Source organism: Neovison vison, chromosome 8, assembly GCF_020171115.1.
Source record: "Neovison vison isolate M4711 chromosome 8, ASM_NN_V1, whole genome shotgun sequence".
In the NCBI taxonomy this organism is placed as follows: Eukaryota; Metazoa; Chordata; class Mammalia; order Carnivora; family Mustelidae; genus Neogale; species Neogale vison.
Window position 1 is genome coordinate 53,319,918 of NC_058098.1, and position 25,852 is coordinate 53,345,769.

Here is a 25,852-nt window from a genome sequence, read left to right on the forward strand (position 1 = left end):
CAAGGTACAGTAATAAGTATTCAGTAAAAAAATCTTATTCATTATATTAAAAAATTTGGTATGTAACAAGAATAACTGGAAATTCCTGGGATTTCTAAACCTATACATTACTAAATCAGTAGTTAGAAGGACCAAGCTCTGAATAAAGAAAAAATGTTACCCAAGTTCTAAAGAAACAATTCCCTCTGGCTTTAACCTCTTTGACTCCATTTTCTCATTTGGAAAATAGCTCTGTGGTATTTCTCTACAGGTACTGAATGAGCAACAAATACGGCTTGTAAAACCCCTGATAAAGGAAGACTTTATCTCATAGTCCTGGAAGCAATCCTGACGTCTTAAATTATGTAATCCTGGTATTACATTATATTAGTCTGGTTTATATAAAATGTAAGCTACAAAAATACCAAAGCTAAGAAAAAATATTTACTCATGCTTTTACTAAGATGCAGAGAGAGGATGCATGCATTGCCAAAATTCCATAGAACATGCTCAAACTACAGCAACAATGCCTTAGTTATTAAAGAAGGCAATGGCCTGAAGCAGTACTTAGGAACAAAGAATACTTGGTCCACGCAAGAGTCAATATTTAAGAACACAATGACTAATTCCCACTTCAAGTTCATGAACATATTTCTTTTTAAGAGCTTCTTTTTTGGTTAAAATTTTTATTTGTGGTTTTCCTACCTATGATCCATGAACCTAAGAATGAACAAAAACTTGAAACATGAAACCCTCCAGTAGGCCAAAGTGTCAGTATAGACTTAAATTCTGATTTTAAGGACTTCTCAACAAAGGTTACATAAGACATGTACTTTACTTCTCAGTCCCCCAAAATACTCATTTATCAACCCAGCCTAAAGAACCAGACTGAATGTTCTTGAACAACTGTGGAAAATGCATGAATGACACCTCCAGACCATATCAAAACACTGGGGCTCTTAATTTAATGTCAAATTACTTGAATCTCAACTAGTATTATTGTTGCCAACAGAAACTCCACTTATAAATAATCAGCTGGTTTTTAAAAAATGTTCTAGTTGAGCTTTCTGTGAACGAAAAGTAATCACTAAATTCATTTCTGGCACTACCTGTGTGACCTTCAGCGAACTGCTCAACTTTTCCATACCTCAGTTTTCACCTTAGGTCCTCTCAAAGATAAAAACTAGTAACAGCTATTATTATCATTTTAAAAAAGATTTTATTTATTTATTTGAGAGAGCACATGGCGGGGCGGAGGGGGTAGAACAAGCAAGTTCAAGTGGAGGGGAGGGGCTGAGGGAGAAGCAGACTCCACATGGAGCAGGGAGCCCAACCCGGCACTCGATCCCAGCACCCTGGGATCAGAACCTGAGCCAAAGGCAGGCACTTAACCAACTGAGCTACCCAGGTGCCCCTATCATTTCTGTTAAAGATATGAATGAAAAGCACAGACCTGAAAAACATGAGGTTAAGCCTAGAAGACATCATACCTTAGACAAGGATCATCATCACAAAACCTCCAAATCTTCTCCCTATAGCACTAAACTATCATCGAACACAAGAGGTAAAACCCCCAAATCCTCTCCCTATAGCACTAAACTATCATTGAACACAAGAGGTAAATGTCTTCTAGTCACACAGATATCCTGTTGAGGTAATTTAATTCATCGCCTACTTGCCAACCAGAAAACTAAGATTTCTACATTCCTAATGCTATAGTAGGACATTAGAAGCCTTGTGACATGCTCTTCCCTCACCTCTATCTGCAAGAAAACAGAGTGTTAAGTACCCCAGGAAGAGAACATCCATGGGACAGAGGTATACAAAGTCTTCTGCCATTCAAAGAAAGGGTCTCCTAGTTACCTCAGAACAAGTTTCTCCATTGGCCTCTCCCACCTTTCCTCCTAAAATCAACAGGCCATATGGGAGATGGGAGAGTCTTACTCTACACTGAGACCCTAGGTGAAGTGGCTCATTTCCCACGGTCTGACTACAAACATAAAACCTAAAGCAGACTCTAAAAAGGTAACTCACTGCTCATGAGGGGCTAATGTGCACTAGTTTATAAATCTGCATGCACTCTGCAAAAAGAACTTGACCTGTGTTCTAGTTCTGCTACTTGCTGGCTGTATGGCCTCGGGCAAATAACTATATCTGACTAACCTTAGTTTACTCCTCTGTGAAATTAGGATGACTCTCCACTTCGCATGGCTATGGTGGAGGCTAAATTAGACACCCACAAAGGGTCCAGCCATGCCAAACACACAAACAGGCACTGAAGGTATACACGCTTCCTTCTGCACCCATGTAACAGAGACCGCCCCGCAGCAGAGAACCATAGGTATTTGTGAGACAGCCGGTTTCCCCAGCACCAAGCGCATGTCTGATTCATCTTTGGATCTCAGTGCCCGGCAGAGGGCCTGGCCCAGAGGAGGAAATGCATAATAAATGTTTTTTTAATGGAGAAAATGAGAATCCTTTGGGTCTGAGGATGTTAAGATTATCCTGGCCACAGTCAAAGAAAATTTTTATTTTCAGTTTGGCCAAATAGGCGCTTGCTGCAAACTATTAAATAGTTCAAAGCAAATAAGCTATTCTGAATTTAATAATCACATTCTCTAAAATATAAAAACCCAATTGCCCTACAGCTCTCAATTTCAATTTTGAGAATCCAATTATTTCCTAAACAATGGAGTGGGTAACCACAGAAACTTGTGGAATCTCTTTTCCTAGAAAACATGAAGAACAGGAAAGAAGCCAGTTTGTCTGGAAACTGCTTCAAACTCCATCTATAAGCAGAGGCTAGACCAGATCAGATGCCCCTCGGAGGATCCTTCCAGACCTATACAACTAAGATGTTAGGAGAAATAACTAAAATAATTGTCTCTAGTTTACACCCTGGCAAGTGAAATAAATATAATTCACATCTCTTAACACAGTCGTTAGAAATTATTTTACTTGGACTGGCTTTTATAAGCATATTTTTCTGAGACTGTGCTAAACCATCCCAAGCTATCAATTTAAATATGAGCTTTCTCTAACAAGACAGAATAGAGACTATTATAACAACACAAAAAACAAGATTATTCTATTGTTCCATCTTTCAACCTACCTGTTTCCATGTACCCCAAATCTACTCATTCCCAAAGCTTTATAAGGAACACTACTTCCCCCGAATATTCCATGCAGCTCTCCCACTAATGATTTTCTAGTGCATCTAGTACTCATGTCACACTGTGCAGCCACTTATTACAAGTTGTCTTCTACTTGTATCTTTTGCAAATAGCAATTTTTGTTCCTTTAGCTAAAATTTAAGTTCCTTAGGCGAGGTCCAAGTGTTATACTTCTCATGTACTCCTCTAATGTGTCAGTAATGAGTTCATGACACATGCTTACAAATTCTCATTGACTGACTGACTGATTTAAAATGAAGAGAGGGGGCACCTGGGTGGCTCAACTGGTTAAGTGTCTGACTCTTCAATTTGGCCTAGGTCATGCACTCAGTGGCCTGAGATGCAGCACTGTGCTGGGCTCTGTGCTGGGCATGGAACCTGCTTAAGAATCTCTCTCCCTCTGCCCCTTCCCCCACTCACACGTATGCGCGCACACACACGCTCTCTCTTTCCCTCTTAAATAAATGAATAAACAAATAGATAAAAATAAAATACAATATAGAGAGAAAGCAAGCGCTACAGAATACTGTCTACACTGAGGGCCAAAATGAAGCTTTGGCAAAATCTAAAATAAAGTTTTCAGACTGCTATATATTGACATTTGTCATTTACCTGAAACTAGAGTAGTTGAAGGTAATATAGCTGCAGAGGCTAAAGAGAAAGACCTAGAGTTAAAGATCACACTGGTTTAGCTCCTGCCCTCTAAGGAACGAGGAACTATTGAGGGGCGGCCACTCATGACACTGCAGATGGAGGCCATTTTGGAAAGCCTAGCACACTGCCCAGATCACAGAGCTGTGCAGGTTCTGCTTCTGCGTGGGATCAAAGATTCATTCTGTCAGGCCAAGTCAGTCAGGGGGAAATAAATAGAAAGGAAAAAAGACTTAGCCAATTAAAATGCTGTAACATTATTTTCAAAAAACCAAGTGAAACTTAAGTTTTCTCATTCTTCATAATCCAAGGAACACATCTAGAACAAGACTAGAGAGCTCTATAGTCCAGTCATTACCAGGGCTCCTTGTCCCTACTACAAGGCAGGTACAGTTTGAGGAACTGGGAATAGAGCAGTTCACTAAACCCACAATTTTAGTAACAATTACATAAAGACATAGCTTAGTATTTTATAAAAATAAGAGACCTTCAGGATGGTCCAAATCTCTTATCTTGGAGAAAACCAAGGCCCAGAGAGGTTAACTAATTTGTCTCAGTTGGTAATCGTGTCTATATGGCAACAAAGCAAGGAATAGAAACCAGGTTTCTTATCTCTCCTCTAGTAACAAAATTTACTTGCTCTTTTTTTTTTTTTTTTTTTAATTTGTCAGAGAGAGAGCAAGCGAGAGCGAGCACAGGCAGACAGAGTGGAAGGCAGAGTCAGAGGAAGAAGCAGGCTCCCTGCGGAGCAAGGAGCCCGATGTGGGACTCGATCCCAGGACGCTGGGATCATGACCTGAGCCGAAGGCAGCTGCTTAACCAACTGAGCCACCCAGGCATCCCTACTTGCTCTTTAAGCAACTATTTTTGTGTGCCTATTTTATGCCACACATATGTAGGTACCAGGTATACAAATGGATAAGATACTGACTCTATCCTCAAAAATTGCAGAGTAATTCTAAGATGGGATGAGCACTTTAATAGAAGCAGTGACAGAAAAAAAGTAAACTCTGTCTCTAATTGTGTAGGACTTCCAACATTTTATTTTTTAACATTTTATTTATTTGTTTGAGAGAAAGCACGTGTGAGGCAGGGGAAGAGCAGAGGGACAGGGACAAGCAGACTCTAGCCTGAGCTCAGAGCCCCACTTGGGGCTGGATCTCAGGACCCTGAGATCATGACCTGAACTGAAACCAGGAGTCAGACACCTAACTGACTGAACCACCCAGGACTACAACTTCCAACATTTTTAAAAAAAAAGAACAGTTAATCATTTGTTTTATCCCCACCACGGCCCTCCAAGTACAGAGCACAAATCTTATTATTCCTGTTACATAGATGGAGATATTGAAGTACAAAGAGGATAAGGGAGTCTACTAAGGTCATCTCTAGCGGCAACAAAATGCCTAGAAACCAAGTCTGTTTACTCCAAGATCGACATTTTTTTCCTCACTAGATGGGAAAGGCAGATGTTCTTTTTATGACCAGTTCCCTTCTGACCAAGAGCATACATTTGCGAAACCGTGTGCAGAATAATCTGTGGCTGTGAAAGTAGACTTAACTGGCCTGTGGCATCTCATCAGCTGAGCGTAGTTATTTGATAGTTGAGTAAACCATCAACAAGACCTCATTATTAGTAGTATTCTTAACATACCCATTATTATCACAGAAAGGATGGCAAAGTTTCTGCCCTCAGGGAGTTAATATTGTAGGGAACAGGGCTATAAACATTTTTTTAAAAGTGACATAATTAAACAAACTATGAATAGAATAACCACTACATATAATAGCTAATTTAAGACACTAAAGGTTTTGAAGAGCAAATCTAGTGGATACTTCCAGGAAACTTCCATACTCTTTAAGAACTAAACAGAGAACAGAAGCCTTGTATACATAATGATATAGACCAATCTTCAGATTAATAAATGCTCTTTCTTACCAAGCATGTTCATCACATTAAAAAAAATTAGTAATTTCTTAATTCCTTCATTTCACCTTTCAACTTTACTCAAAACAATTATATGAATATCCCATTTCCCTCTTTCTAGGAAAGTTACATATTTTGTAACCTTCCCCATCTAAGAAGAATGAATTAATAATGGCAGCTCCCATCAGCATGCCTTTGGCAAAACGATTAAAGCTGTGTGGTTTCATTGTGTTAACCTTCTACCCTCCTTCAGATGTAACCTAAATGGAATGTATCTGATGATTTTCTCCTATACATAGTAAAATCTGTATGCACATCTGAGATTCACTCACTTTCTAAAAAGTAAAAGGGAAAAAAGCATTTCTTCACTGTCACGTTCATTTTTAAACAATAATTTCACTGTTAATTATCTCATACTTTATTGATGCCATAATTTACCATGGCCTTATAACATGACCAAATTGTTTTAAACCTTAATACTTTTTAGAATTATTAACAAAATAAAGAAAGCTAAGGAGAAACAAATATTAGTGATTTCAAACTACTGAGAGGAAGAACTTCTTTAGAAACTGGCTAAATAGTAAAAATTGTAATCATCCTTTCAAAGGAATAATTTTAGCATTATTTTAAAAATACAACTTGAGGGGCGCCTGGGTGGCTCAGTGTAATTAAAGCCTCTGCCTTACACTCAGATCATGGTACCAGAGTCCTGGGATCGAGCCCCGCATTGGGCTCTCTGCTTGGCAGGGAGCCTGCTTCCTCCTCTCTCTCTGCCTGCCTCTCTGCCTACTTGTGATCGACCTGTCAAATAAATAAATAAAATCTTAAAAAAAAAAAAAATACAACTTGATTAAAACAACAACAACTCTTCAGTATTTCCTGAATATACTCAGGGAATTCATCCTTATAGCCGTTGGTTTCTTTTTAAATATATGTTAAATTTCATAGGGTGATAAGTAGCAATTTAAATGACAATTCAGGAAGTTTCATTAGAATTATCAACAGTGCATCATAAAATATATTTCATGACATTTTCCAATTCCTAAAACTCACCTCATCACAAGAAAATATTTTAACAAATAACAGCTTAAAACCTAAATTAAAAAGTGTGATTATCAGCCTTTTTAGGTAGGAGAGGAATAGGGCTTTAGTTACAGATCATTAAGAGAAAGTACAGGGCCTATTTGGATCCTAAATGAAGTCAAGAAAGTAAGTAAACATGCAACGACAGTGACATCTAGTGTCAACTTTTGCAAGCCACTAGACCACCATCAAATCTTCCCAAGTACTGAAGAAACAACTATTCAAAACTTCTCTTCTTTAAAGACCAACAAAAGTAACTTGTGCTTTAGACCTAAAAATGATGCATCATTAAAGTATTTCAATAAGTCTCCTCTCAGACATTTAAAAAAAAAAAAACCTTAAAAACATCTTAAAGAAATACCATAATACTGAAGACCTAAAAGTAAAAAAAAAAACTTTGGTTATTCCGTGTGGCCATCTATCTGTAACTGCTCCCCTTGGCTACAGAAAAAAGCAAAGATACTACACACGCTAGTACTTGCTTAGCACATCAAGAAAAAGCAGTTTAAGACATTTCAGGAATACCTGAAAATGCAAAGAAAGAAAAAAACTTCAGCTGTTGCACTGAGAAAAAAGCTCAACATTTCAGCCCTTGCTACCTTGCTGTATTTTTGTTGCTTTGAAAGCTCCACTTATTTAAACAGTATGTATTTTTGCCCACGAGCTTAGAATTTGGCAGCCTAGGTTAATTTACCATAGCATTTTAATAGTTTTATGCTCTAGATGAATCCATAAAAGTAAGCAAATTTCCAAAAATTATTTTTGGCCAAGACAATATTTTGTAAAAAGTAAAGTCAGCATTAGATGAAGCTTACCTATTTTTTTTGGAAAGTTCATCCTTTCCCCTTTTAACTCCAAATATTCTTGTGATCAAGGTACTAAAAAGAAGTGTGGATGAATTTCTCACCTAATGTAAAAATAATGCACAATAACGGTTAAGAAATATACATGGCATGAAACCAACATTTACAATGTTCAAACTTGACATTCAAAGTCCTTACCCAATTGGCTAATGTGGGGCTAAAGCAAATATGGTTTGTGTTCATGAAATAATTTTCAAAAACTGTATAGTAACTGACTCAATGACTTCCTCTTACACTAAGCCCTGTAATCCAACCACATGCATACAACACAGCTCTTTCCTGTACTTCTAACATTACCACCAACTATTTTATTTTTTTGTCCCTGAGTCATCAAATAACCTTATTTTTTTAAATTCATTTTCCTGTATTGTTTCTGACAAGGAATATCCCTTGATATCGAAAGAGCTCAGCTCTTTCTACTTATTTTTTATAATCATTTACCTATGGGAAATATTTATAAGACCTTACTCAATCCACATTAATTAATACAGCCAAGAAAATATTCAATATCCAAAATGTTGTTTATTAACTCCACAATGTAGTAATTTAATGAATTTTAGCCCTATAGTCATCTGAGACAACTGGTTAAGGAAAACAAGAGGGAACTATCATTAATAAACATAAATCATTTCTTCAAAATAATAATAATAATGATGATGATGATGATGATGCCTGGGGCACTCAGTTGGTTAAGCATCTGCCTTCAGCTCATGTCATGATCCCAGGCTCCAGGGATCCAGTACCACATCAGGATCCTTGCTCAGCAGGGGAGCCTGCTTCTCCCTCTGCCTGCCTCTCCCCTGCTTGTGCATGCTCTCTCTCTCTCTGACAAGCAAGTAAATAAAACCTTTTTAAAATATGTAATAATGGAGATACATATTTCCAAACTAATGTGTCAAGATGTTTTGTTCGATCATAAAACTGTCTGGAATGCCAATGGCCGATTGGGCCTCCTGGATTACCTTGCCAAATCAGAGCAGAGATGTATAAATACGTATTGCGTTTCCCACAGTGTGTAAGAACGATACCAGCATCATGGAGAATATCTAGAAGACACACTTACAGCCAACACAGAACCTATATTCTACTGAAATAGGGCTCATAATCATATGGTATATTTAAACAGCAACATGAGAAGAAAGGTAATTAAAAGTAACAATGCAAGATTTATGTATAGTTGCCTGCAACCACTGCTCCAAGGGTCACAAACTCAAATGCCCACAGGGACCAGTGAGTGGCAGGGGCAGCACAGGACTGGGACTAATTCAGTCACCATTCAGCTTCAGTTGAGTCATAGGAGGGGATGTAAGCCCAGTGTTGCCAGATCTGCCTTTTCAAGAGAAGCCGGAAAACGCAGTTTTTATGTGAAATCTCACTATTTTGAAATGTTGGCAACAAATTAAAGGAAAAAACAACAACAACAACAAACACTGAGGAGGCCAAATAAAACATAGTTGTAGGCTAGATTTGACCTATCCGCCACCAGTTTGCAACCTCTCCTCTAGAAGCCCAAGGCTGACTCAGTTCATGCATGGTTAACTCTAGGAGTGGACTACAATTCATACCAAAGTGGAGTAATTCATACTAATATTGCAGTGAGACCTAAAATTGGACAAGTTCACATATGGTCATTCCACAATCAACAAACATTAATGAAGCACCTACCACATGCCCCAATATCCCTAAACAACGAATCAATCTGTCCTGTTACACTGTGAACATGGCCTCGAGCCATGATCTAGATCATCCTCTAGCCCAGATCTTGATTATCTCTCACCTGGTCTACTGACTTAGTGCCCAAAGATCTTGGGTTTAAGATGACTTGGTAAAGTCATACAAAAATCCTGCTCCCGTCAGGTATCACACAAAAACAAAAAAAGAAAAATAGAAACACAAATTCTATCCTGCCCTAAACCAAACTTTCTAACAAAGGCTGCCAGGTGCAGTCAAACTAAAATAGGAGTTCCAGGAGATGAAAGAGCACGAGTGCCAAGGCACCCCTTAATCAAAACTTAGAGGACTCCTTTATGAAGTGAATGGGAACGGCCAGAGAGAAAATCTCTTGTCTGATTCAATAAGCTGGAGGCAGGAGCCAGTCTTTCAGTAGTATTACGAGAGATCCGAGGGTTCCAATAGTAGTAGTCTGATCCCTTCAGTATCAAGTTCCCACATTAGCAGCCAATAGTCATCATTGTCTGTTTCAGGAGGTGTAGCAACATGCTGATATTCTACCATTAATTAGTGACAACTTTCAGAAAGTCAAGTTTCCCCTCATCTGCTCTTTAGTTACCCTGTTACTGGATTACTACACATAAATTTACCAGTTTGCAGAATAATGAGTTAATGCCATAGCAGCCCCCAAAGGCCACCAAATAACAATCTTTTAAGACATTAAAGAAAATTAATTTTCCTTTTCTTGAGATAAATTCACATACCATAAAATTCACCATAGTAAAGGGTACTGGTTGGTGGATAAAATTAACATACCATAAAATTCACCATATTAAAGGGTACTGGTTGGTGGTTATTACTATATTCACAAACCAGGAAACTACCACCACCTAATGCCACAATATTGTCATTACTCCAAAATAAAACCCTATACACATTATTAGTCATTATGCACCCTCCCCCACCAGGCAAGCACTGATCTACTTTCTGTCTCTATGGACTTGCCCATTCTGGACATTTCATGTTCATAGGATCATGCAATATGCAGCCCTTTTTGTCTGGCTTCTTTCACTTAGCTGTTCTCAAGGTTCACCCATGTTGCAGCATGTCTCAGTAGGACACTCCTTTTCACAGCCAAATATTATGCCATTGCATGGATATAACACATCTTTATAATCCACTCATCATTTGATGGACATTTGGCTTATTTCCATCTGGGGGCTACTATGGATAATGATGCTATGAACACTACAAGTTTTTGTGTGAATGTGTTTGTTTTCATTTCTTTTGGGTATACAGGAAGAAATGGTACTGCTGGGTCATATGGTAATGACAGAGTAGGCAGTCAGACATGAGGTGGAGACAAAGGTGATGATAAAGAGGTGACACATTAAAAGCCTGGGGCACAACATCCTGACTTTGTGCCTTTTAACATCCTGGCCTCACAGCTTCCAACACGGTAGGGCTAACAGACCAAGGGCCACAGGTACAGAACATGGGCTCTTCTCTTCAATCTCTGCCCCCAGGGTAGCCTTAATTAAAATATATTCACACTGTGGTCTCTTCAATCCACCCCTGATTTATCCCCATTGCAAAATATAGCCCTGACAGTTCTGGCAAGAACCTGCAAGGTCAAAAACTTCCCCTCCCTAGGAGTCCCTTGGATGATTGGAAACAATCGCAGTCGGACACTGCCCTAGCTGTGACGTACAACCTATGCAAACATAAAAAGAAAAGATAGCCCTAATCCCAGTAGAGCTGCCACCTCTGAGCCTGCCCAATCTCCCACCTTGAGATAGTAACATCCTTGATAAACTGCTTTGTGCCTGCTACTTTCCTTCTGGCTGTCTTGATCCAAGTGTGGACCCTCATGTAAATCTTTCATGGGGAATCCAAGAACCAAGATCTCCATTTACACAATGCAGACTCTCCCCCTAGTAACAGTAACTGTACTTTTGAGGACCTGCCAAAGTGGGGGTACCATTTTACATTTGCACCAGCAATGTATGAGGGTTCCCATTTCACCAGTTCTCCAAGTGTTCCCCAATAATTGTTATTGTCCACCTTTTTTTATTATAACTATTCTAAATGGATGTGAAATGGTATCTCATTGTGGTTTTGATTTGCATCTCCCTACTAAATAATGAGGTTAAGCACTTTTTCATGTGCTTATTGTATATTCACATATGTTTTCTGGAGAAATAATTTCAAATTCTTTGCCCATTTTTTAACTGGGCTGCCATAATTTCTCTCACTGAGTTTTAAGAATTCTTTATATATCGGGCGCCTGGGTGGCTCAGTGGGTTAAGCCGCTGCCTTCGGCTCAGGTCATGATCTCAGGGTCCTGGGATCGAGTCCCGCGTTGGGCTCTCTGCTCAGCAGGGGGCCTGCTTCCCTTCCTCTCTCTCTGCCTGCCTCTCTGTCTACTGTGATCTCTCTCTGTCAAATAAATAAATAAAATCTTAAAAAAAAAAAAAGAATTCTTTATATATCCTGGGGCATCTGGGTGGCTTAGTCGGTTGAACATCCAACCTAATTTCATCAGTTCAGGTCTTGATCTCAGGGTCATGACTTCAAGCCCCATTTTGGGCTCCACACTGGGCATGGAGTCTACTTAAAAAAAAAAAAAAATGAGTTCTTCATATATTTTATATACTAACCAAATATCAGATACATGATTTGAAAATATTTTCATTTTCTTGATGGTATCCTTTGAAACACAGACATTTTAAATTTTGATCAAGTCTAATTTATCACTTTTCTTTTGCTGCTTGTGCTCTGGGTGTCATACCTAAGAAACTGTTACCTAATCCAAGGTCACAAAGATTGACAGTTAATTTCTTCTAAAAGCTTCACCATTTTAACTTTTACATTTAGGAATTTGATCCATTTTGAGTTATTTTTTTAATATGGTTTAAGACAGGAAGCAAGCTGATTCTTCCACATGTAGTACATCCAGTTGTCCCAGTACCATTTGCTGAATGGACTATTCTTTCCACCACTGAATTGTCTTTTTTACTAAATGTTAGGTTTTACTTCTGGATGCTTAATTCTATTACATTGATTTATAAATGACTATTCTAATGCCAGTACCACACTATCTTGATTACTGTTGCCTTTGTCATAAGTTTTGAAATTTGAGCATGTGAGTCCTCTTTTTTTCCTTCCAAGATTGTTTTGGCTTGTCTGAGTCCCTTGCATTTTCATCTGAATTTTACAAAGACTTTGTCAATGTCTTCAAAAAATTCAGATGAGATTTTAATATATATTGAATTTATATATTGATATATTTATATATATTAATATACTTAATATATATTGACTATAGATAGGTAGGTAGATAGATAGAATCTGTAGATCAATTTGGGGAGTACTGTCGTCTTAACATTGTATTGTCATCTTAACAGTATTAATGAGGTCTTCTAGTCCATGAACATGAAGTGTTTTTCCACTTCATTTAAGACTTCTTCAATTTCTTTCCAAAAATATTATGTAATTTTCAGCATACAAGTCTTATATTTCTTTTCTTAAGTAGAATATTACTTTATTAAATAGTACTTAGTATTCCTAAGTACTTTATTCCTTTTGACGCTATTACAAATGGAATCTTTTCTTAATTTCACTTGTGGATTCTTCATTGCTAGTGTATAAAAATACAATCGATTTTTATATATTAATCTTGTATCCAACAACCTTGATGAACTTGTTTGTTAATGATTAATTATTTAATGGTTTTGTATGTGTATGAGTATGTGTGTGTTCCTCAAGATTTTCTATATAGGAGACTGTCATTGAAAAATAGGTAGGTTTTGCATCTCCCTTTCTAATTTGGTTGATTTTTAGTTCTTATTCTTGCCTAATTGCCTTACCTACAACTTCCAGTATGATGTTGAAGAGATAATGGCAAGAGTTGATATCTTGTCCTATTCCTGATCTTAGGAGGAAAGCTTTCAGTCTTTCACCATCAGCGTGTTGTTAGCTACAGGTTTTCCATTGATATCCTCTGTCAGGCTGAGAAAGTCCCCTTCCATTCCTAGTATATTGAGCATTTATAACACGAAATGGTGTTTGGATTTCTGCATCTGCTTAGATGCTCATGTGGTTTTGTCCTTTAGTCTATTCATATGGTGTATTATATTGATTTTCATATGTTGAAATATATGCTCGGTATTTTAAATGTGTAGAAGTTATATAGCATAACATTAAAAACATGAATTTGGGGGCGCCTGGGTGGCTCAGTGGGTTAAGCCGCTGCCTTTGGCTCAGGTCATGATCTCAGGGTCCTGGGATCGAGTCCCACATCGGGCTCTCTGCTCAGCAGGGAGCCTGCTTCCCTCTCTCTCTGCCTGCCTCTCCATCTACTTGTGATTTCTCTCTGTCAAATAAATACATAAAATCTTTAAAAAAAAAACATGAATGTGAATATAGAGAAAATATCTAGCATGGAAGACACTATTGGTTACTTAAGATAGGAGAGTGTCCCTATGTTTTGCTACAATAGTATAAATGGTTCCAGGACATCTGGTTAAAGTTCTCCTTTTTATTTTCTAATATTCCGTCCATATTTTTGTCCCCATCCATTATAAAGCTAATAAAGGAAGGAAATTATGTAGAAGTACAATTGGGAGAGAGGTGGAGATGGACTGACAAACTGCATTACCAATTCCTAAATCACTGATAGAAGATGGTAATATGAACCACTGAAACCCTATCAATGTGGGTAGGGTCATTACCAGCGCCCATATATCTTGAAAAACTCTTCACAGTAACAACAAGGAAAACATGCCCAGCTTGGGAAGGATGGATCAAGGAGAAAACAAGTAAAAAGAATAACAATAGGAAAAAATAGTAGTAAAGTGAAAAATGGACAGAATAGAATGGCTGCCAAATAATTCCAGTTATAATTAATTCTTATCATAAGGAAAATACCAGAAAATCTTCCTGTTTTCTTACCACCTTCTCCATCAAGCCCCCAACATATGGTTGATAAAAGACTTGATACTCAGCTACAATGGTTATCAATTTTTTCCCTTCTATTCACTAAGTACATATGTTTTTTCTTTCTAGCATGAAAAAGCTAACCACATAGACTTGCGTAAAATATAGAAGGATTTGGTAAAAGAAATAAAAATGAGGTTTCACGAAGCAGTGTGTGTGTGTGTGTGTGTGTGTGTGTAGAAGTGTGTACGCATGTGTATATGCATATGTGCAAATAATAAATTTTTATTATGTGTGTATGGCTCTTCTTATATAACATAAATGCTCCCTTGACAAATAGTTTTAAATGGTAAAGAGCCTCTCATGAGCAATCACTATGTGGCATCGTCACTTATACACATTACACCTTCACCCTTAACAGATGGTCACATCCCTGAGAGTGGGATCTGCATGTCATAGGAAATACTTTGTCTAGTGTACATGGCGCCAGTTTACAGTAGAAAAAAATACTTTCTGAAAAAATTCAAGGAGATTTGGATTCTTATTTGTCTTTCAACCCTTCTTAGCTATGTGACCTTGAAAAAGACACTTAAAACTTTAGGTCCTAAATCCCTCATCTGTAATCCAGCAAAGCTGTACTGGGATTGTAGTGTAATAAGTAGAGCAGGGCTAGATTAAAGCACCACACAGCCTTCAGCCTGGCCCCTTGGTGGCAAACACACAACTACCCGAGACCCTGGACATGCTGGGGCCAACAGAGCATAGACACATGGCCGCGCTCCTGGGAATACCTAAAAGGCTCCTTTTCTTCCTCTGAAACCCACTGCATATTGTAGACCAGAGTTGGCCTGAGGGAAGAGACTAAGGACATACCAGATAGAAATATAAGCTCAGTATGGATCTTAGTAGGATGTTAAAATGCATACTCAGTGGAGTTTCTGGGCAAGCTGGGAAGATGAGTTAGCTGCCTGCAATGAGGATGCAGGGAAAGAAGATCAGGTTTTCCAGTCGCTGAACAAAAAAAAGGGATTGCCCAGAAGTGTCTCAGTTCCCATATATGTACCTGTAAATTACCCTTACATAATTTTTCTTTAAAGATTTTATTTATTTATTTCAGAGAGAGAGAGCACGAGTGAGGGACAGGGGCAGAGGGAGAGGGAGAAGCAGACTCCACACTAAGCAGGGAGCCCAACCCAACGCTCAATTCCAAGGCTCTGGGATCAGACATTTAACTGACTAAGCCACCCAGGTTCTTTAACTTAACTAGTTTCATCTCTAAAATACGTGTCAAAGGTCATCACATGTCACCATTCTTACTAATATTTTTCCATTCTGAGCCATCATCATCTCTTGGCAGAACTACTACAATAGCTTCCAGATTAGTCTTCCACCTTCCCTGTAAGTCTTGCCAGTTTTGAGTCTCCATTTTTAACTACAGTGATCAGATGCCTTTACTCCCCTATTTAGAAACTCCGTCATGAAGGGTTTTTCAACAGCAGTGAGAGCCATAGTTTCAAACCCCAGGTCTGTCCCAACTACACCCACAGAGGCTCTGGCTCATCCAGCCATTTTCAGACTCGGATGACACACTACATCACAGGGCATGGGAAATGCCTTTTCTCACACCTGCCCAAATGTTGTACCAACCCCTGCCCAAGTTGTGTTAATGCCCCAAGTGCTAACCTTTGATAGTAAGAGAGAGGAGACGGGACTGTTCCAAGGTAGTTTCACATGGCCTAAAAGATCTATCACGTGACCAGACAATTAGCTCAGTTTTCTGGCAAGGTCAAGACCTGTTCAGCAATGACTTTCCTCCCTTGTCTCACCTCTTCTCTTTATTTCTTCATTCTTGCTGCTGTGGTTTGTACCATTCAATAAAACCTTAGCACCCAGCTAATACTTCCAGTTTTGTTTTCTAAGGAACAAGACCAAAAGCCTACAAGGTAGGTAGGTGTGTTTACACCTTCTCTGTATTCCTGTAACACCAAAAACATTCCCTATAATATCACAGATTCTGGAGTCATACAGATAATAGCTGTATGTCCTTAGACAAAGTTGTTTTGCCTCTCTGAGCCTTGTCTTCCTTATCTGGAAACGGGGATTATAATAATAGAATCTACTTTACAAGTCTGTTCTAAGCATTAACTGAGATTTTCAAAATAAATGATGTCAGGCACACAGAAAATCTTCAACAAGACAGCCATTATGATGATTGTGTCTTATTTATCCATGTATTTCTTAGTGTTTACTGTAGCATCTGCAACACAATAGGTGTTCCTAATGCCTAATATGTTTACAACAATACCTTGCCCCTATATTTTAAAAATGCCTAAGAGATGGCAGAGATTGAAAAACTTCTATGGTCTCAATAAAAAAGACTGAGGAATGTGTAAAAACAAATAAAATTGAATATGGATGCTTATTGGAAAAATGTTCCTTTACTACAAAATTAAGTTAATTTCACTTGTATATGTATAGTTTTTTCCCTCTCCAACATGGAAAAACAGGAAAGTCAGAAGTACAGATGTAGCGACCTTTGGGCCCAAGATCCATTCCTGAGAAGATGTACACAAATTAGGTTTCTGTAAATTCAACCGTATTTCACATGTGTTCAGAAAAAAATCATTCTCTAAATGACCTCAACAGAGAATCCTGTGGTAAGCTGCTTTAAACTGTTGTAAATGTTAATTGTTTTAAAATAAAGCTCTCTTCGCGTTCATGGACTACGTTGATTTATAATTCGGCCTATCTTAGATTAAGTTTTTATAAGGAAAAAAACACAATCAATATACTAAAGACACAGGATTGGTCATTATGATGTTTATTTCCTCTAGTACAGCAAACTGAAAAGACCCAAAAAGATTCTTCAAAACCAGGGTTAATAGGGAAGAGTCCCGAAAATAAAACTACACATGAGCACTTACATGTACTTACGCAGTCTTCTGTGGATATATGTGTGTATCTGAGTACTACACATATATAGAACCCACATTAAAAGAAAGGCAGAAAATATATCAAAATGCTATACCTATAAGGTAGTTAAACAGGGGACTTTCACTTTTCTTCTTATGCTTTTCTTTATTTTCAAAATTTCTGCAGTAAACGTGTTAGTCTTAAAAGGTCTCAAAAAAATTTTTTTTGAAAAAAACCAGCCACTCATTTTTCATACTTTCAGTTTTGCTAAAATGTTGGAAAAGTCACCAGGTTTCATTCTCTGAAAGCATTTCTTTGTTCATCTTAAATTCACGGCTTAAAGAAAACAATATTGATATTTCTGGCAATCAGTTTTATGATCTCTAGTTTTCCGGATGGTCAAGCCACATTCCTACCTCTATGACTCTACTTAAGGTACACAGGTACTGCTCTGCTTCCTGTAAATGCAGAGGGTAAACACTGTGTCCTCAGGAGTAGTTATGCAATGCTCCTAGACAGGATTTTAGACATTCATTTTTCTTACAGGAAGATGCCCAATTTTCCAGGCAGAAGGTGGCAACCTAAAGGATTCCTCTTTACATTGGGAGTCTGTGCCTTTAGCTACACTACCACATGCTGACCTTCAATTAGAGGCTTATCACAGAGTTATAAAATGGTTTGTGCCGATCACTGACTGGAAGCCCTGCCGTTCTAGCAAATTCTCCATTCTGCAGGTAATGTATTAAGGTCTAGCTTCTTTCCTCCTCTCCCTTTGCCAGCTTTTTTTTTAAAGCCACATGTCAAACACAAGCCACAGGTTAGTCTCCTTTATTCTGGAAGGAAAACAGTAAATTCATGGTGCTTCTCCCAAGAATCAGGAAAGATGACCGTCTTAAATCCAACAACTACTATCCTGCGTATTGTCTACTATCTTTAGAGTTCTCAGTCTAAAAGTTTCTGGACAGTGATCATATCACAAAAATAAATAAATAAATAAATAAACCAGAAAAAAGGTGACTGAATATTTAATCTCCTCCGTTTTAATACTTAGGGTTTTTTTTTTCCCTTTGTTTTTTCCGTCTTTTTTTTTTTTTAAGATTTTATTTATTTATTTGAGAGAGAGAGAGCACAGGACAGGGTGGGGGGGTAGGAGGTGGGAGGAGGCAGAGGAAGAAGCAGGCTCCCCACTGTGTAAGGAGCCCAACTCAGGACTCAGTCTCAGGACCCTGGGATCATGACCTGAGCCAAAGATGCTAAACTGACTGAGCCACCCAGTTTTTGTTGCTATTGTTGTTTTTTACCTTTTGATAGACTGTATTTATAGCACTTACTCAACACGCTGATACCCAACACAGAGCTGATACTCTGTGTGGATATCCACAGCTTCCAAAAGAAAGATTAAGAGTTGTTCTGCTTCTAGCTCAACATCATTGACCAGCAGGAAAATGCAATCAAAACCAGAATGAGATACTACTTCATACCCACTAGGATGGCTATCATCAAAAAACAAAGAAACAGAAGAGAAACTAACAAGTGTTGGCAAAGATGTTAGGAGAATGGAGCTCTTGGGCATTGCTGATGGAAGAATCAAATGGCATGGCTACTACAGAATACAGTTTGGCCATTTCTCAAAAAGCTAAACATAGAATTACCATATGATAGATACAACAGAATTGAAATCAGAAACTCAGTAACTGTATAACAATGTTCATTACAGCATTATTCACAGTAGCCAAAAAGAAACAACCTAAATGCCTATCAACAGATGACTGGGTAAACAGAATGTTAAATATATGCATAATGGAATATTACTCAGCCTTAAAAAGGAATGAAACTATGACACATACGATCTTGAAACCACTATGTTAAGTGAAATAATCCAGATACAAAAGGCTTAACATTCTATGATTTCACTTATAAGGTGCCTACAGTAGGTAAATTCATAGAGTCTGGGAAACTGAACAGGTTACTAGGGGCAGCGGGAAGAGAAAGAGGAGGAGACACTGTTCAACAGACATAGAGCTCCTGTTTAGGATGATGAAAAAGCTCTGAACACAGATAGCAGGGATGACTGCACAACACTGCAAGTATACTTCATGCCCCGAACTACACATTTTCAAATGGTTAAAATGGTAAATTTTAAAAAAGAAATAAATGACAATTTATACAAAAATAACAACAATGTAGTATGGGTTTATAATACACATAAAAGTGTATTTTATGTATATATACAAATATATGTACTTTATATATATACATATATATGTATATATATAAAATGTGTAATAAAAGCACAAAGATTGGGGCACCTGGGTGACTCAGTCATTAAGAATCTGCCTTCGGCTCAGGTCATGATCCCCAGGGTCCTGGGATCAAGTCCCACATCAGGCTCCCATCTCAGGCAGGAGTCTGCTTCTCCCTCTACACTTCCCTCTAACCCTACCCCTTGTGATATCAGTCTCAGATAAATAAATAAAATCTTTTTTTTTTTTAAGATTTTATTTATTTATTTGTCAGAGAGAGAGGGAGAGAGAGCGAGCACAGGCAGACAGAGAGGCAGGCAGAGGCAGAGGGAGAAGCAGGCTCCCCGCCGAGCAAGGAGCCTGATGTGGGACTCGATCCCAGGATGCTGGGATCATGACCTGAGCCGAAGGCAGCTGCTTAACCAACTGAACCACCCAGGCGTCCCATAAATAAATAAAATCTTAAAAAAAAAAAAAAAGAGCACAAAGATTGGGAGGAGAGAAATAGAAGTATACATTAATAGGTTCTTACAAAATCTTATACTTCAACGGAAGTGATATAATACCACTTGAGGGATGACTGTGATGCTTAAGATATATGCTAAAACTTCTAAAGCAATCACTTCAATAAGAAAACAAAGAGTTATGGCTAAAAAGCCAACAAAAAAGATAAATAACAGTTTATTAAAACCTACTCAGAAATATAATTAAGTCAATGAAAATAAATGACAAAAGCGCTTACCGCCCAGACTGGTGATGTAAAGCCTAGAATTGCAGCCTTAGCTCCGTCAGCAACATACGGAATAATATTTTCTCCCAGACGTGTATCTCTGAACAAGGCTCTAAGGATATTTAAAGCATGAACCTAGAATAAAAATCTGAAAATTAGTTGTGGGTCAAAGACCATGGTACTAAATCTGTACAGATCTAATAGTTAACCTCAAAAAAATTATTTAATTACAGTGAGAAATAGGTAATCCGTAAGTGAAAGAGCAGATTTTAATAAAACAACTAGTATCTGAGTCAATTTTTCTAAAGTAAGATTTGAACAATGCAATAAAAAAAGCTTGATCCAATGGACATACGCAGAATCCTGAACCCACCAAGTAGAGACAAAATGCTCTTTTCGAGTACACAGGGACCATTTATTTTTAAAAAATGACTTCAAACCTAGCCACAAATAAAAATCTCAACAAATACCAAACAATTAAAATCTTAGAGATTATACTCTGATTACAGTGGAATTAGGTTAGAAACTGATTTCTTTAAATATATTTAAAACTGATACTTTTTTAAAACACTGGTCAAAAAAACCCCCCTTTTTTTAATATTTAGAGCTGAATAACAACGAAAATACTACACATCAACATTTGGGAGATGCACTGTAAGTAGAACTTAAAACAAATGCATGCCTTACATGCTTCTATTTAAAAAAAAAAAAGACTAAAAATGAATATGCTAAGTGTCCAATAAAGATGATAAAGAACAATAAATTCAAAAGAGAGAAAATTTAAAAGAGCAGAAAATTTGAAAAAAGCAACCCAAAGCTGATACTTGGAAATAGAAACAAACTTCTAACTAACCAAGAGAGAGAAGAAAATAAGCAGTATCGTGAGAATGCCAAGGATGACATGACTACAGATAAACGAGAGAATAAAGTAAAAGTAAGAGTACCACTATGAATAACACTACCCTAATCAATTCAGAAAATTAAGTAAAAATGAACACTTTTCCAAGAAACAGAATTTATCAAAACAAATTCAAGGAGAAATTAAAAAGTTAGATAGATGTTAGCACTACATAAAGGAAATCAATAGATAAATATCCTACCCAGAGACCAAAAACAAACAAACAAAAAAACCCTAACCTAATAACTACAACAATTACCAAAAAATTAACCCACATGATTTTATGTATGAATTCTATCAAATATTAAAAGAATAGATAATCCCAATTTACATAAACTATTTAGAGAAGAAAAGACTCCCGAATTTATTTTGTCAGTCTAGCATAGCCTGGCTATAAATACAAAGTAAGGACAATTATTTTGGGAAAATGGTAATACCTACCAAAGCTTAATATACAACACCCAATAATCACTCCTAGGTATCCACTAAACAGAAATGTACACATATATTCACCATTGGGCATGTACGAGAACATTTGTAATAGTACTGTTCTTAACAACCCGAATTTAAAAACTAACCAAATGTTCATCAACAGAAGAATGAAGAAGTTATAAAATATTATAAAACAATGAAAATGAATAAATCACAGTTTGGATGGATACTGTAAACATACCATTGGTCAAAAGAAACTATATCAAAAGAGTATATAGTGTATCATTTCATTTATTTAAAATGAAAAAAAAAAAAAAAGAACAGATAAAACTAAAACTGAAGTGTTAAAGTTAGGCTAGTGGTCAGCCTTGGGGAAAAGGTAGCATGAGAAGGGAGCATGAGGAGGTTTTCAGGTACTAAAATTTAGTTCTGTCTCTTGCTACACAAAAATGTGTTCACCTCGTGAACTCTACTGTGGTGTACACATGATATACACATGTCTTTGTAGTGTTATAATTCAATAAAAATTTTACATAAAAAATAAGGACAGGTACAGCACGAAAAAAGAAAACCATAGGTCAGTCTCACTTATGAATCCAGTGAAAATATGCAAAAATATTTTTAAAAAACTTTTAAGTGAATGTATAAAAAATGTATAATGTATAAAATGTATTAAAAAAATGTCAAAGTTGTGGGTTTGGCCTGTAGGCAAAGACGGTATTATATGAAAAAAATCAATATCTTCATATTTGCAAATTCTAAAAAGAACCATTCATCTCAAAAGACACTTGAAAGCGTTCAATAAAATTTTATTTCCTCAGTGAGATACAAGATAGATTTAAACCTATAGCAAATATTAGAAACAATACAAGGCCGCCTGCTATTTCCATTTCTATACAAACCATACTATACAGGGTCCAGCCAGAAGAATAAGAAAAATGTCCTATGAATAAGATTTAGGAGATAAAACATGTTTAGCATTACTCACTGAGGATATGTTTATCCATAAAGAAAATCTAAAAGAATTTACATCTAGGGGCGCCTGGGTGGCTCAGTGGGTTAAAGCCTCTGCCTTCGGCTCAGGTCATGATACCAGGGTCCTGGGATCAAGCCCTGCATCGGGCTTTCTGCTCCACAGGGAGTCTGCTTCCTCCCCTCTCTCTTTCTGTCTGCCTCTCTGCCTATTTGTGATCTCTCACTCTCTGTCAAATAAATAAAATCTTTAAAAAAAAAAAAAAGAATTTACATCTAAGTCATTAATTGTAGTACAGCAATTGCTGACATGACTTCTTTTTTTATATTGAATTCTCCAGTCCATGTGCATGGCTTTTTTTCCCATTTATTCAGATCTTCTTGTGTGTCTTCCATTATTTTTTAAAATAATTTTCTATAAGTCTTATAGACCTTTTGTGAGATTTAATTTTTCTAGTGACTATAAATGGTATTTAGAGATTATATTGTACACTGCCAGTTTGTACAAGTGCAATTAATTTTTTTGGTTACTGTTGTGCTTATATTCAGCGCAGTCATTTTCCCCAAACAAATCAATAAATTTAAATTCCAACCGAAATTCTTTTTTTTTTTTTAAAGATTTTATTTATTTATTTGACAGACAGAGATCACAAGTAGGCAGAGAGGCAGACAGAGAGAGAGAGGAGGAAGCAGGCTCCCCGCTGAGCAGAGAGCCCGATGCGGGACTCGATCCCAGGACCCTGAGATCATGACCTGAGCCGAAGGCAGCGGCTTAACCCACTGAGCCACCCAGGCGCCCCTCCAACCGAAATTCTAAAAGGGGTTTTGTTGGGTTGCCTGGGTGGGTTTAAGCCTCTGCCTTCGGCTCAGGTCATGATCTCAGGGTCCTGGGATCGAGCCCCGCATCGGGCTCTCTGCTCAGCAGGGAGCCTGCTCCCCCCAACCCCCCGCCTGCCTCTTTGCCTGCTTGTGATCTATCAAATAAATAAATAAAATCTTTTAAAAAAAATAAAAGGGGTTTTGTTGAACTTAATAAGCCAACTCTGTAACTTTGCAAATGCAATGGAACAAATATAGCTAAGATAATTCCAGAGGGGAAAAAGGGAGATTCACCCTACCAGATACCAAAACTTATTAAAAAGATAGTAACTTTATGGACTCTGAAAAACAATCTGAGGGGTTTGAAGTGGCGGGGGGGGGGGTAGGAGGTTGGGGTACCAGGTGGTGGGTATTATAGAGGGCACGGCTTGCATGGAGCACTGGGTGTGGTGAAAAATAATGAATACTGTTTTTCTGAAAATAAATAAATTGGGAAAAAAAAAGATAGTAACTTAAATAGCGATTTTGGCTCAGGGATAGACTAGGAGACCAATAAAACAGAGCACACAAACAGATATGCATATCAATAAAAACAGTACATGAAAGATAGAAGGATGTTACAAATCATGGGGAAAAGATATCCTGTATCAAAAATGCTTGCATATTAATTATCCAAATGGAAAGTAATAAATTTTTTCTTATTTTACACACAATCAAAAACAAATTACAGGTGGTATAAAGATGAAATGTGAGAAGTAAAACTCTAAAACTTTAAAAAGAAAATGTAAAATATCATTCTGACCTTGGAGTATTCTAAACAAGATCCAAATGCACAAACCATAAAAGAAAAAGCTGACACACTCCACTTGATTTAAATGTAAAACTTCCAGCAATAACAGTGTAAGCAAAGTGAAAGGAGAAGCCACAGGTTGGGAGAAGGTATGTGTAACTCAAATAACCAAAAAGGAATATTGTTATTAGGAAGATCTTTTTTTAAAAGATTTTTCATTTATTTATTTGAGAGACAGAGCAGGAGAGGGGGAGTTGGGGTGCAGAGGGAGGTGGAGAAGCAGGCGCCCCCCTGAGCAGGGAGCCCAATGCAGAGCTTGATCCTAGGACCCTGAAATCACGACCTGAGCCAAAGGCAGATGCTTAACCAACTCAGCCACCCAGATGCCCCAGAAAAATCATTTGAAAACAGCCAAACCCCAATTCCTACAAGACAAAGGCAAATAACCAAGTTGAAGGCAGCCAGAAAGTGTTGTTTTTTTTTTTTAAGATTTTAAAATTTATTTATGTATTTATTTGTCAAAGAGAGAGAGCGAGCACACAAGCAGGCAGAGTGGCAGGCAGAGGCGGAGAGAGAAGCAGGCTCCCTGCCGAGCAAGGAGCCCGATGCGGGACTCAGTTCCAGGACCCTGGGATCATGACCTGAATCGAAGGAAGCAGCTTAACCAACTGAGCCACCCAGGCTTCCCCAGAAAGTGTTTGAATGGGCAATTCACAGAAATAATCCAGAAGACTAAAAATGAAACATGAAAATATGTTAAAGCTAGCCAGGTATTAGATAAATCTGAAATAAAACTGGAAAGAGCCATTTCACAGGAAGCAGAAAGGCAGAAACTAAGTATAATGAAATGTTATTCTGAAATTACAATGAAGTTGGGGTGCTTAGGTGGTTCAGTCAATTGTAGAACTTCTGGTTTCAGCTCAGGCCATGATCTGCCGTTGTGGAATCAAGCCCCAGCTTGGCCCTGAATCTACTTTCCCTCTCCCATGCCACCCTACTCACACTCTCTCTAAAACCAATCAATTAAAAAAAAAGAGAGAGCAAGAACGAAAGAAATTACAACGAACGAACTTACAGCTCACTTGAAAAATAATGTCCATTGGAAACACCCAAACTATAAAAAGATGTATGGATAATACCATTTATGTTTTTTTAAAAAAAAGGTCATAAAATAATGAAAAATGTGCACAGAGGAACTTGGATTAGTGATTATAGCGGAGGAAGGGAGAAAGGGGTACAGGATGCAGAGAGGCCCACAACATATACAATTCTACCAGCAAGTTTTACGTTTTCAGGTTGACTTGGTTTCATGGATGTTCATTGTTCACTGCACATTTTTATATGCTGAAATGTTTCATAGATACCTAATAAAAATAATAAGAAATATACCACAGAAGGGGAAAAGGAAAGCGAATTATCAACGAATTCCTAGAAGACTAGTCAGAAACAAAGTATTTACATTTTATCAAGTTAATAAAAATGACCACTAAACTGCCATGAATGATCTTGAAGCAGAGTAGGACAATAATTATCCAACACTGTTTAAAATCAATCTCCATTATCTTCAGATTTTCTCATAAAAAATAGTACTTTCTTTAAGTAGAAGTCTAGGAAAATGGAACCAAATTGTATTTTTCACATTTTGCTGGAAAAATATCTAAGACTGATAACTTCTGGAAGGTGATCAGTAACACTTTAAAAGTTTGCAAGAAATAAGGATATTTCACATTTTATAGTCACAGGACAGAAAGCGCCATATGCTAATAAATA

The 25,852-nt window shown here is 37.5% G+C and overlaps 1 protein-coding gene across 6 annotated transcripts in view; it reads right to left on the minus strand.

Annotated features, from left to right (window-relative positions):
• THADA (THADA armadillo repeat containing) overlaps window positions 1-25,852 on the minus strand; it is a 321,965-nt gene that overhangs the window by 216,226 nt on the left and 79,887 nt on the right. For all 6 annotated transcript variants that reach the window (XM_044263601.1, XM_044263604.1, XM_044263603.1 and 3 more), the window contains 2 exons: window positions 20,184-20,306; window positions 7,629-7,720 (listed from right to left, as the gene is read on the minus strand). In XM_044263601.1, coding sequence (XP_044119536.1) covers window positions 7,629-7,720; window positions 20,184-20,306 — 215 coding nt within the window. The remainder of the gene's footprint in view (window positions 1-7,628; window positions 7,721-20,183; window positions 20,307-25,852) is intronic.